The following is a 14330-nucleotide window of genomic DNA, read 5'->3' as shown; positions in this document are numbered from 1 at the left end:
AACATTTCTGAGAGGCCTGGCAAGGCCTCATCGGTGAAAGTTGTTTCTCACCGTTCCCGCTCTTGTGGCGACGCCAGAACTGTTGAGGGGGCAAGGAGTGAAAGTTCTTCCTTTACCGGCAGCGCCAAGGCCCTTCCTGGGAAGGCTGGTTCGGCTATTGGTATGTCGCAAAAACATTCCAGGCCTCATAGTACTGGCTCAGCCGAGGTTCCTTATGTTAAGGCTAAAATTAAGAACCCTGATCCATCGACGGGGAGCCCTGCCTCACTTCCTCACGTGCTGCAGTTCCCCTCGGGTGATGGCAAAATGGCAGCCGTTCCCGCCGCTACCACGGCGGCCATTTTTGGTGCTACTCCTACAACTACAAAGAGTCTCACCCCTACTCACTCCAAAGGCCGCACCCTTGACTGGGTCATGGATCACAACTGTGCATCCAACATTACCTCAAACACTGCCCTTCCTTGGCCATCGGCCTCAGGTGTAGGAGTTGGTTCTGTGGGTGAACATAACATTCCTTGTGCGCATCTGTTTCGCTCGGTTTATGACTGGAACGCTCGGATGCCCCTTCCGCACAAAATCTCGCTGCCTGTGGGTTCTGCACCCTTGATTTATGTGGATACATCGGGAGATGGGCCGGTTTGGCAACCCTCTCCTCTGCATCCCTGGAATTATCCTCCTCATGAGAGGCCTCCTCCGGTAGCTCCAAAACTGTCTCCGGAGAAAGCCTTTTTCAGCAAATTCCAGACTCTCATGCGTACCGACCCCATGAGCGAGTATTTCAAGGGTCTTTTTAGGGAGATATGCCCGCCTGCGCCTCCGGCTCCACCCGCTCCTCCGGTGGCTCCGCCGGCGCTGCCCTTGCCTGCGGTGCCACCCCGACCGTTCCGCCCTTGCCTCCATTGTCCCCTGTGGACAAGGCAGTGCCTGACACGGTTCAGCAGGATCCGGACCTGTCAGAAAACGTGCAGGGCGATCAGGACAGCGAAGACCAGCCCCGCTTTATTAGAGCTTTTCATGACCGGGTACTGGACATGATGTGCCTGTTGGATGTTCCAGTGCCCGAGGCACCCGCCCCGCAGGAGGGTGTGCCTTCGGGGGCATTCACCCGGTCTCCTTCGGAGCATACCTGCCTGTTCTTGCAGAAGGACGTTTTGGCCGAGGTCCGTAGGGTCTGGGAAAAGCCACACTCTGGACTTTTTAATAAGAAAATTGATGCGCGATAACAGGCTGCATTCTTCGGAAGAGGTGGCCCTGTCATCTTGCCTCCACAGTGTTGGCTGCGGCCACTTTACAGTCCAGGCCTGCAGCGTCCTCTTCTACGACTGCTACTCAGGTTCTGGGGAAAGAGGACAAGCTCCTCGACTCCCTTGGGAGGAAGATTTTCACTGACTTGGCCTTGCAGCTCCGGCAGGCTAACGTGGAACTGGTGTTAGCATGGCGAATATGAAGATGTGGAAAGGTCTGTCGGAGTTCGAGGAGTTAATTCCGATCGAGAAGCTGGAAGACTTTAAGGCGGGTTTATCCGATGCAAGAGTCTTGGCCCAGGATCTGCTTGAGGCTGCGGCTCATCACGTCGACATTTCGGCTCAGGGCTTTATGCTGGGTGTTGACACCTCTCGACAGGCGTGGTTGCATGCCACCAAGTTCTCAAAGGAGGTGCAGGACAAGGTGTTGGACCTGCCGTTTGACGGTAAGGAGCTTTTCCATTCCACAACGGATGTGGAGCTCCCCAAGACGAAGGACAGCACCCAGACAGCTAAGTCCTTGTCCGTCCTGGTTGAAACCCCTTTTAGGACCCAGAGAATGTTGTCGCAAAGCCGGCCCTCCTCTGGTTTCAGGGGCTTTCTAGACTGGAAATCCCGCAGAGTGGATACTTCTTTGGGTAATAACCGCCGGAGGCAGCAACAAACTTGTTTTTTCTCCCGCTCCTCAGCCTCCTCCTCAGGTTCAGGTGGTAACACCACTGAAAAGCCTGCCAAATGAGGGTTCTCCTCGCTCGCACGACCTCCCGGTGGGAGGACGCATTGCGTCTCATTGGGAGACGTGTCAGACCATCACAGAGGACAGGTGGGTCTTGTCAGTCGCTCGGGCGGGCTTCCGCTTACCCCACCCCACCCTTCAACCCTCCTTTCCAGAGCTGTGGAACCTGTTCCGCTTGGGGAGTGAGGGGAGGGCTTCTATTCCCAGCTGTTTACGGTGCCCAAACCCAACCAGGCTGGCCTGCGCACCATCCTAGACCTTTCCCAGTTCAATCTTTTCCTACCCCAAGAGAAATTCAAGATGATCACGCCCAGCCAGATACGGTCCTCCTTGCAGATGGGCTATTGGCTCAGCGTGGTGGACCTTCAGGATGCGTACATGCATATTCTGATCTGGAGTCCACACAGGAGATATCCCTGTTTCTCTGCTCTGTGGGAGAGGAGCACTTTCAGTTTCAAGTGCTTCCTTTTGGCCTCAGCTCGGTACCATGTGTCTTTACGAAGATGATGTCGGTTATCGCGGCCTATCTTCGTCTGCAGGGTATCCATGTGTATCCGTATTTGGACGACTGGCTCTTACACAGCCCTTGCCCGTTGCAAGCCGCCTGCAATCTTCAGTCTCTCCTCCAGCTCCTGTTCCACCTCGGGCTGTCGGTGAACTGGCGGAAATCTTCCATGATGGTCTCTCAGGACTTGATTTTCCTGGGTTTTCCCTGGAACACGATCGACTGCAGAGTGTACCTGACCGGGGACAGAATGGCAGATCTGTTGGCCACGTGTCAGATGTTTGCGCAGTCGGAGAGCATATCGGCCTGGTGGTTCCAGAGGCTGCTGGGCCTCAAGGCCTTGTGCGTTTTGGCTCTTCCTCTTGCTCGTCTCAAGATGAGGCGGACTCAGATGGCTCTTCAGAGTTCTTGGCTCCAGGCTGTGGATCCGGACTCCAAGTTGATAACGAACCGGCTTCCATGAGAGCAGACCTGGACTGGTGGCCGTCTCTCAGCAACCTGTCGGTGGGGGCGGGTTTGCAGGACCCAGTCCCGACAGTAATGGTCACGACGGACTCCTCCCTTCTGGGGTGGGGTGCGACGTTGAATCTTCTTCCGGTCTCGGATCTTTGGTCGCCTCAGGACAAGCTCCTCTACATAAATCATCTGGAGCTTCTGGCGATCTTTCTAGCGCTCAATACGTTCAGACCAATCATAGCCAACAAGGTGGTCCGTATTCGCACTGACAATGTGGTGGCAATGTATTACATCAACAAGCAAGGGGGCACCAACTCTCCCCCTCTCATGGACCTGTCCATTCAGATTTTTGAATGGGCGGTTCATCATGGTGTCTGGCTACTTGCAGTACACATTCCGGGCCAGCTGAATGTCACGTCAGATGCCCTCAGTCAGCGGTCAATGGTTCGCTACGAGTGGGAACTGAAGGCGAAGGTTCTCTCATGGATTTTCCTGCGCTGGGGCACTCTGGAAGTGGACCTCTTCGCTACGGCGGCAAACAAGAAGCTTCCTCTGTATGCCTCCAGAAACGGACTGGGAGCCTCCTCTCTGGGGGATGCTCTCGAGATTCCATGGCACAACATGAGGGCTTATGCCTTCCCGCCTCCGCCTCTAGTTCATCGGACGATTTGCAAATTGAAGAACTCGGTGAACTGTTCTTTTCTACTCATAGCCCCTTGGTGGCTGGCCAGGTTTTGGTTCTCAGAACTTCAACACCTGTCAGTGTATACCCCAATCAGGTTACCAGTGACCCCCGACCTTCTTCACTAGGGGGGAACAACAACTGTGGCACCTCTCCCCACAATCACTCAGCTTGGCGGCATGGTGCCCGAGTTCAGGTCTTTTAGAACTTCTTAGCCTGTCTGCGGATAACATGCGCATTATCCAGGCAGACAGAAAACCCTTGACTAGGTCCCAGTACAGAAGCAAATGGCTCAGGGTCTGTCACTGGTGTTTAAATAAGCAGCTGGACCCAAGGGGGGCTACAATTGACACGGTACTGTCCTTTGTATCCCACTTAGCAGAGTCGGGTGTTCACGTTCTGTCATGTAGAACTTATCTCTCGGCGGTTTCTGCCTACCTATCTACGGACCAATGCTCTTACTCTGTCTAATCCAGTGGTTAAGAGACATTTTGCAGGCTTGACGCGCCTTTATCTTCCGATTCGTAGTCTGCACCCGGCGTGGGATCTAAATGTGGTCCTGACGGCGTTGTTCCATAAACCTTTCGAACCAGTGGCCACGGTGGACCTCAAGCACCTGTCATGGAAGGTGACGTTTTTGGTGGCTGTCACTTCAGCAAGGCGCGTGAGTGAGGTCCAGGCGTTGTCGGTGGAGCATCCTTTCTTGGCTTTTCACAAGGATAAATCCTTCTTTCTTGCCGAAGGTGGTTTCTGATTTCCATCTAAACCAGTCGATCTCCCTGCCAGTCTTTTTTCCGAACTCCGCTTCAGAGGCGGAAAGGGTTCTGCACTGCCTGGATGTTAGAAGGGCTCTTAAGTTCTATCTGGACAGAACATTCGAATTTAGGAGCTCTTCTCAACTGTTTGTGACCTTTGGTAATCCACAAGGCAAGCAGGCCTCTAAGGGGACTATCTCCCGATGGATCGCTGCCTGCATTACAGAGTGTTACACCGTCCAGGGGCTGAAGCCTCCTAAAGGTATTCATGCACACCTGGTGCGGGGCAAGGCAGCTGCAATTGCCTTTCAGAAATATGTCCCCAGGGAGACCATCGCAAAGGCGGCTACTTGGGCCTCCCCATTGGCTTTTGTAAGCATTGTCTAGACCTGAGCTCAAGATCTGATGCTCAGTTTGGTCAGGCTGTGCTGAAGAACCTGTTTCAGTAAGGTTTTTCTAAAAGAGCTTGGCTGCTGCGGTTTGGTCTAACATGGCGACATGGTTAAGCTGATTATCAATAAATATCAAAATGACTCCATTCCCGCCAGGTTTTGGGTTTGGCCAAGAACAAACCCTCTTAGTCAAAAGGGTAAAAGTTGAATAATCCGGAATGAGACTGCACACAATGTGCAAGGGTGTGATTTATTTAACAAAAAGCCCTTTTACAATGACACGTGTTTCGGTCTCCCATGAGACCGTTTTCAAATCAGGGCCAATATACTATCATGACACCATGTATTATAACACAAATTAGAGGAATAAACATGTATGAGTTACAAACAGTTTAAATCCAAATTCAAACATTCATTTTGAAAAAAATAATAAAAGAAAATAAAAGCCAGACAATAATTGGGATGGGGAAAGGGGAAGGAGTGATGGGGATACAAGAATGATGTAAAACAGCTCGTTAGGTTTTGTCCTTATCAACATGATAGTCAACTTGCTTGCATTAGACCTTGTTACAAGTTATGAACATTTTTACCTTAAAATCTTCTAGTGCCCCTACCAAGTTTGGCAAAACGTCCACAAAAATCGGGTTAGATCCCTGAAAACAGGAAAGAATATCCTTTTTTATATAATTGAGTGAGATGGTGAAAAATACGTGATTTAGTTGCATCACTGTTATCCCTTGTTCGCCTTTGCGAGATAGGTGTTTACATTTGACAATTCTATCTATGCCTGCGTCCGTTTAGTATTTGTTCTATTAACTTAACTGTATTGAGTTTCAAGAATTCGGGTGCAAGGCTATATGTAATTACCTTTAAAGGTCTAAAAAGTTGTCAGGTCTGTTCGCATTAGCAACCGTTGTATTCGCTATTTTGATCGCGTAATGGTATGTCTATGTTCGGGCTACAACGATCAGTGAAAACGCACGTAGTATTGCACACAACGATCAGTGAAAGCGCACGTAGTATTACACACTGGGTGCAAAGTTCATGAGTTGGCAGACGGTCTCTTACCGTCTGAGAATGTTGCGCGTTCAATCGCGTGCTGCAGGATATCTCGAGGGGGCGCCAATAGGCGTCCTCTCTGTGTATATTTGGTTCTCAGCGTAACCTGGGTAAAATGCCTCTTTGCCAGTCCTTTCTCTATTTCTTGTTGATAGACTGTTAGTTAGTATATTGCGTAGCGGCCATATTGTAGTGTACTCAGTTGCCTGGAAACTGATTGAAACAGACAGTCACAGTGTTACAGTATTAGTTAATTACTATTTCAAGGTTAGATTGTCCCTATTCTATATGTATTCTCAAATAAAAAGGATACCCTGCCACTTTACAGAAGTATGGAGGAAAGGGGACTATGGACTAGGAGTAAGGTGGTCACTCTCTACTCTCTGACAACACAAATCGATCTCCTGAAATGTATTACTACTGTTCTCCGCAAGTGCTTTGGGAGAAGCCACCTGTTCCAAATACCCCTGCAAGTTCTCAAGATGTCTATTCCTTACAACAATGAGCCTGAGTGGGAAGGGGCCCTCCGTGTTAGCATGTTTCATTGTTATGTTTCTGCGCGCATGCACTTATACAAATGTACCGCCTCTACACAAAATAACACAAAGTAGCCTAAATGTAACACTTATCACATTTACCATAAATATTGTATTTGTAGCAATTTGCAAAAGTGACAGAAATGACGATGACGTGTCCACCCCCACAATCCGTGCTATGGCGCACGAAGTTCGAATTTTTCCAATTTCCCAACAGAAGGAAATATAGGAACTCCTCTTGAGGCAGGCAGCTAATAGGCCTGGCTTTGAAACATTGCTGCCAGTGATTGCAAATATCAATTAGGCAGATAGGATCTTCTGTACTCAGTGTGTGCACAGTCATGGCATTTATTGAAATTGACAGGTACCGCTGCAGGGGCAGACAGATCTGCAGTGGAGCCCAGAATTTGGCAGAATCTGAATAACCATAGCAGTTCACGTATGCTGACTGTTTGACAGTTAATATTCACAAATATGTAATTTTATGACCAGCACATAAAGGCTGTTTATTGATATAAAATACAGTATCCCCCAAAACCAGGTGGCAAAGGTGGATGTAGTGAGTAAATATATGGTAAAAGGATACGTAGGCATTTAAAAAAAATTAAAAAAAACTGCGAATCAGGCTTCTGCCCATTGAGCTTTGGGCAGGGGACCAAAAAATGGAACATCTACAGATAGAGGATATTGAGGCTGCGTAACCCAGCAGGAGAGCTGATATGGAGAACCACACACGTCAAGCTCTGGTTTCATGGCTGGATCAAGTTTTAGTGCCAGATCCCTCGGATGTAGGTCATATGACCGAATCCATGTTTTCAAAAGAGTGAAGTGACCAACATATTTTTTTGTACTGCCGGGTGAGATTCCCCTTCATCCCCACCTCCTTACCACTACCCTTATTAACATACCTTACCCCACCCCCACATATATTTATTTAAAGTTATTTTTTCATTAAAAAAATAAACACAAAATTTGGTCACTTCTTGCCTCAAAAACATTGGATTCTGTCACTTCTACGGTATCAAGATCCCTCCCCATGAGCAAGAAACAATGAGAAGCCCAAAAGATCAGGACCAAAGGGGGTTGTGGGACGTTTCTAGGTGGGCTAGCAGAGTAGCATGTGCACGTATACTTTGTTTCGAGAGCAGGGGTCCGCATTGTTTGTAGGCATTGTCCAAAGAGTAATATAGGGCTTCGACCATGGGGATGTGGTCCAGGAACTAACGGGGTTGAAGAGGTGCATGGCAGGATACAGAGTACAGACTAGCACTCTGAGGACTGCCGCACCAGACACCCACATAATAGCCCGTTTTGGAAATTCTGCTCTGATATTGCACCAATGGATTTACTCATACTGGACCACAGGGGAGTGAGTATTGCTCTGTTAGTAACTCCAGGGGTCTGTCCTTCTATCAGTCACTGCTGTGAGAAGGAGAGCCGCGAACGGGATCAGCCCCTTGCTCTGGTCCAGGCAGATGGCACTGACGTAGGACTCCATGTGCCCACCAAAGAACAACCTCTAATTTTACCTGTGCTGAGGGTAGGTGCAGCATGTGAGATGAGGCTGATTGCACTCATTCTTTACAACTGAATATTGTGTCTGTGCTGAAGATCTGTGTAGTATTCTGAAGGTTAGAAAAGTGGAAAACACAGGTTCTGCAGGAAAGGCGGTCATTGAGTGGGTCAGTGGACTGGCGAGCAGCGGTAGACTGCACAGTTTACTATGCAACAGCCTGTCAATGGGTTTTATGATGATTCACCAGGTATCATCACTTCTCCCTGGGGGTGGGAATCCTTTACCCATGAGGCTAGTATGAGGCTAGGGAGGTGCGGTTGCTACCCAATAGTCCTTCTAGGGGTAGTTTAATGCAGGAGACCTCATGGGGAGGGACTCCTCCCCGCCCCTCTCCTCTGGGGACAAGGACAGCCACCTAGGGTGCAACCTGTTGACTAACTGCACACCCCAACCTTCCCTAACAACCCCCCACCCCCATTACAAAAGCACTTCCTTGATAGTAGTGTGAGACGGGCATGGTATCAAGAGACACGGACTCAAATGTAACCGTTTCAAAACCTTTATTCGATACAGTTCAGGGGTTGGTGTAATACCTAACTGGTGCTAACTCAAAAGGGATTGTTCCCTCAACTGATGTTTCGAAGGGCAGTCTGTCTGAAAGTCCAAAACCAATATCCGTCTGTGTCTAAACCTATCCTTGCCCTCACTCTTTGACAAAATGTGATAGGAAGTCTCTTTAAAGGAAAAATAGTGCTTCAAAAAGAAATATAAGCCCAGACTGGTTTCAGGTGATCTTCTCACCAGTGTAGTTCTGTCAATGTCATCAAAGTTTAGTGCAATCAGAAGGGGTTGTTAAATACAAATACAAACTCTTCTCCACAAGGTACCACAGTTTGGCGATATTTTCCAAAAACGTTCAATGTCTCTAGTTCGTTGGGATTCCCTTCCCCAAGCTTCAACTCTTCCAAGTTTCAAACAAAACAACATATAACACAGTTCCTCTTAGGCTTCTCAGGGTCCCCTTCCTCAAGCTTAGGCCCCTCTAGTTTCGACCACAAGTTCAACTTGTCGGGATGTAACTTTCTCCTATATACAGTTTCCTTCACATACAATCATTTCATGTGCTATAATCTTGAGACTTTCGAAAACGCAAGGCTCTTTGCTCCTCCTAAGCACGACCACTGATCTTTAGCCCCTCGATTTATTTCTTGCACTTGTTTTCCATTTTAACCTTTTATCTTTCACTTTGTCGTGCACACTTGAACCTTCTTTTGTTTTTCTTTCTCTTTGTTGTGCCTCTTGCACACTTCCTTCTTTCTGCTGTGCACACTTGCACTTGTCCTTTTCCTTATCATGCCTCTTGCACACTATTTCTCTCTTTGGCACACGTCCCAAGGGATTGAGCATTTCCATGAACAGATTACATCTTTTTGCTGGAATATTTTTAGGGGATCGACAGCGGAGATAGGGAAATCCTCTAACCTTGTTTTTATTTAATTGGATTGCTTTCCCTTTTGCTAGAGTATTCCCTACCTCTGATGATCTGTTATACAAGCATGGGTCTTGATAGTATTTGCTGTGGTCTAGATAGGTAGAAGATTAATGGATATTAATATCAAAGTGTCCTCTCTGTTTTATTAGATTTTTCTTCTCACCCAATCTTGGGTAATTGACTCTTTTCTTCCTCCTTCTTGTGTCATGGATAATTGGACTTGAATTAGGGACACTGAGACCTGGATTGGGCACGAGAGACTCGGCATACCCCATAAAGGCTTCCGGGATATCCTCCTCTTATTGTCCCGTGGGTATACCCCGTCTCGCCTGGGGTACCCCATGGGTACAGCTCCGGACTCCCATGCGGTCATCCCTCGCTTGTCCACCCCCAGGGTTGGAATCCAAAAGCGATGGCCCTAACTTGGCCACCTGAATAGAGGGCTCTCGGGGTCTGCATGGGAGAATACTCCTAGGTTTCTCACAGTAGACAAATGTATTTCTGTAGTGTACAGGATACAGCCAAAACAAAGTACTAGGAAGAAGAAGAGCACAAAAGACATGAAGATTAATGACTGTGCTAGTAGTACTGGTACGAGGTGGCCCCAAGGAGGCATGATGGTCAAACTGTTGAAAGAAACGAAGGACTTTGACATTCCACAAGGGCGGGACTGGCAACATTGTATAAGAAGAGACAATAGACTAAAGAAATTGACAAGGTCTGCCGGGAGAGGCAGCAGGTGTGGAAGTCCTCCGAAGGTAGAGTTTCAAATCCTGTCGACTGAACGGAGATGCTGAAGAGCGGAGTTCTATGTGGGTCCAGCTGGAGTGGATCCGAGCAGTACAGTAGAGTGCGCAGCCGACGCAGTGCTGCAAAAGCAGAGGAAAGAAGCCCCAATAACTGGAGAGATGCACCCTAGACCCAGGATAGCCAGGTGGCAAACTGAAGTCCCAAAGAAGGTAACATGAGGTGCGAGAGATTCAGGGGTGCAACGAGGAGAGGCAGGCTTGAGCACAGTAGTAACAACCAAACTATTGGGAACGGTGGACTGAGCATCCGAGGAGAACTTCCTCATCACAGTGGCATCAATAAGCCCACTAACTGCCAGAAAATGGCCTGGGCCCCAACATAAGTGTATTGGGCATCCCAGGAAAGTTCTTCGTCACAGTGGCAGGTAGAAATCCACTGAAGCCCAGAGAAAGGTTTGGGACTCTACTAATACCATTAGTGAGTGGCAAAATAAACATCAAGTTGAAAGATAAGGAAAAGAGCTCTCAAACACCAGGAGAAGGGAGTTGTTCTCCTGATGAAGAAACTGAAGCCTTTTGAACTTTGAATATACTCAAGAGACGCCAGGGGAAGGGAGTCATTCACTCTTGCTTTGTTGTGAATGAGTGTGCGGACCAATACCAGGAGAAGGGAGTCCTTCTCCTGGTCCCGGAAGTTGACTGGTACAAAGAGTTATTGGGACCACAAGCCAGGGGAACAGTCATTCCACCTGGAGAAGGCATTTTCTGTTGGATTATTTTTTAGTTGTAATGTAAGGGATAGAAGTAGGCTGTGACACAGGCCGGTGGAGTTTGATTTCGACTGACATTCGGACAGCTACTCTAGTATTAGTTTAAGGCAGGAAACCCCCTCTTGGAAGATGGGGATAGTGAGAGTTTCTTTTAGCTATGAATAACTTTTAAGCAACCAATATGCCACCTTTGTGTCAGCTTCCTTCTTCGACACCCTTTCAGTATACCTATGCATGGTAATGAATATTTAATATGTGAACCACTTTGGTTCAAGATAATATCTGGTCACTGACTCACATGCCCACACCAATGGTAGATGCTGCATTCTGAATGTTAACCTAGAAAAACAGGTTGTCTTATTCAAATTCATTAGAACTAGACTGAAGGGGCGGGTGGCACACTGCTGCTTCAAGGTGGCTGGGCCATAGGAACGGCTGAGGAATGGCGGGCTAAGAGCTTACCATGATTACTCTTTTTATGTTCCCTTGGACCTAGCTGTACACGTGTACTAGGCATGCGTGGCCGGTGTACGTACACACTGCTTTTGTTCCCTGTGTAATTCCGATATTCTATGAATCTAACACGAAAACAGTGAAGTAGGTGATATCTGTGTACTAAAATGATTTGCAACACATATATGCTTTTCTTAACATGCGCACAATTCTGATCCAGTCTTCTGTCTTCCTTTCCACAGTTGTGAAAGAGTTGGTCGTATCTGCAGGTAACAGCGTCCAGGTGACCTTGCCCAAGAACGCCGTTGAGTTGAATGCATTTGTGCTTCCAGGCCCTCCAAATGGTAAGATGCCATTATTGTATGTGTACGGTTTGCTTTACAGTGGTTGATGAATACAGGAATGGAAGGAGAGTGATGGGTGTCACGTTCTTAAAATAAATGCATCCAGGCGAGCTATGCACTTCACAGGAGGATTCAGACAATCTGCCAGAAGTGGTGTTTTTTTAGTTCTTAGACCAACTTTAGGTGTCATTCCTGTTCCCAGAGTGCATCTGGAAAAGTGTTCTGAAGCATAGTTCGAATGAGCACATGTCTTCATCCTCCAAACCTCTGCTACCTAAATCTGATTGTTTGTGTTGGATTTTCTTCAGTAACGACTGGGTCTTGATCTTAGGACCAACCAACCTCTACAGCCTTCCATGTTGTCTTTGTAGCAATCACCCCAGCGTCTGGTGCGTAACGGCCCACAATTGGCGAGGGTTCAGGGCATTATCGGCCAAATGCTTACCCCCAACAAGGGGGTGATGGCTATTTGCACCCCTGAGTTCTGTCCAGGGTTTGAATACTTTACTTTTTTGTTTGTTTATTGGAGACTGGTTTCGTGTAAATTGTGCAAGCCAGATCGCTAGTGAATAGTGAAATAAACCAAGATGGCTGTTGACATGGTAAATAGAAACGGGACAGAGTTCCCTTTCTGTTTCTATAGCAGCAGCCCGACTGAAAGAAGGAATGGTGCAGAGAGCCCAAGAAGGTATGGAGTGGGAGTAGGATGGCGCTAAAGTTGTTTGGAGAATGATGTGGGGGGCTTGGGGCAGACAGTGTGGCAGAGGCGGGGCAGCTGGGTTGGTGGAGAGTCCAGGGTATTCAAAAAAAATGGCTGCCGATAGGCAAAGACTTCGGGTGGCTAGTAAAATGCAGGAGGTACACTGGCAGGTCTTGCCAATGTTTTCAGCACCTTCTAGGTGCAAATATTCATTCTCTACCCTGCATTGGAAGTGGGCCACTTTTTCATGTTAAAAGGGTTTTACACAGCCACCATTTGTGCCGGGTTCTGGGAAGCCAACCTATTGTATCTGCAGGGTTCAACACAAATCCTAGCAGAACTCTCACTGGTAGGTGACTGAGCAGCAATGCTTAGACTAAGGAGATCAAGAGCTTTGGTATATGGTGCAGGTAACGCACACAGTGACTATCAAAACAATATATTGTCATCACAAGTAATTACAAAATATATACCTACTTATTACGGAGACCGTTACTTTCAGTTTCAGAACACTACAAAGTAAGTAAAATATTTTACATATGTATACAATCGCTGTTAACTTGTGCAATTGGGACACCTACTTATCACAAGTCTGGCCAGGGAGCACAGGGCAGAGGCTATCTCTCACAGTATGCACTGTAGATTAGGGGAAGATTCCAGAGGCAATGCTAGCATATAACAGAAACAGGGTACATACCAACCTGATCTGAGTTGAAACAGGTATTCACAGGAACTGCAGGGGCAGAAGCTGGCTGTAAACAAAGGCCGAAAGAAATCAAAGATAAGCAAATACACTCAGCAACACAGATTGATCAGAATAAAGGGTGTACTGGAATATGATAAGGTGTCTCCAGGGATTAAGGAAAGCACTTGAGATCGGTACCAGCAGATTACTCTTAACAATGGTCATACAGCAGCGGCATGAATTAGGCGTGCCGAAGAAACTGTTGTACTCAGTGAAGGGTAAAACTGGAGACCATATACTTAGGCAGGTACGACTTCAACGGACTAGGCGAAGGCAACTGAAGTTTTTCCCTTAACTGATCTGAACGGATAACAACCCAGGGTCACACTGTAAACGGATTCAAATGGAGGCACCACAGTGGACCAAGATGTAATACAGGTAGAAAGCAGCATTGAGAGAAATAACCAGGTACAGGACAGGATAGGATAGAGAAACGAAGTACAAATCATAGGCGAAGGGCTAAGGCAAGATAGGTTGTTGCCAACACAGCGAATATGAGGGAATTCAGGAAACTCAGAGTACTTATGAACCGACACTAGAACTATGGGCTGAAGTCGGGAAATATCGCGGGCAAGGAACAAACAGGAAAACTGCAAATGACTGGGTTTGTAGAAGAAAGAGAGAAAAACAAGGCAGAAACAGGACAAGTCTGTAAAGCAGAAATGCTTACAGAAAAACAGGATGTTTCCAGAAAGTCAGAAAGGCAGATAAGATATCAGTTAAGAACCAAATGACTAAAAAGTTATCATAAAACAAAGGCTGGAACAGGCAGGCTGCAACACAGGGAGCCCAGAGGAGCAGGGCAGAAGGCAGTGGAGTGCGGCAGGTCCGCCAGGCAGGGAGCCCAGAGGAGCAGGGGAGAAGGCAGCGGAGTGAGGCAGGGAGCCCAGAGGGCAGAAGGCAGCGGAGTGAAGCAGGGCCACCAGGCAGGGAGCCCAGAGGCGCAGGACAGAAGGCAGTGGAGTGCAGCAGACTGGAGATGGTGCGGCAAGCAGCAATAGCAACAGGATTCAAAAGGCAAAATTAGGATTTTCAGGAAAGGTCAAAAACTGGTAACAGGAGCACAAGCACGAACTCCCAGTGGAAGCAAGTGTGGAGCTGATTGCAGACTCTGGCAGCTGTGTTCAATTAAGCCCAGCCCTGGCTTCAGTAGCCTACAGCAGTGGTTTCTAATTAAGGGCTCTCCAGCTCTCTGC

The 14330-nt window shown here is 47.8% G+C and overlaps 1 protein-coding gene across 1 annotated transcript in view; it reads left to right on the top strand.

Annotated features, from left to right (window-relative positions):
• KIAA0319L (KIAA0319 like) overlaps positions 1 to 14330 on the top strand; it is a 940271-nt gene that overhangs the window by 506736 nt on the left and 419205 nt on the right. The window contains exon 5 of the mRNA XM_069622595.1: positions 11588 to 11689. Coding sequence (XP_069478696.1) covers positions 11588 to 11689 — 102 coding nt within the window. The remainder of the gene's footprint in view (positions 1 to 11587; positions 11690 to 14330) is intronic.

Source organism: Ambystoma mexicanum, chromosome 11 (genome assembly GCF_040938575.1).
Source record: "Ambystoma mexicanum isolate Mex_15411 chromosome 11, UKY_AmexF1_1, whole genome shotgun sequence".
NCBI classification, from domain to species: domain Eukaryota; kingdom Metazoa; phylum Chordata; class Amphibia; order Caudata; family Ambystomatidae; genus Ambystoma; species Ambystoma mexicanum.
The sequence above is the reverse complement of the archived record's forward strand: the minus strand, read 5'-3'. Positions and strand labels throughout refer to the sequence as shown.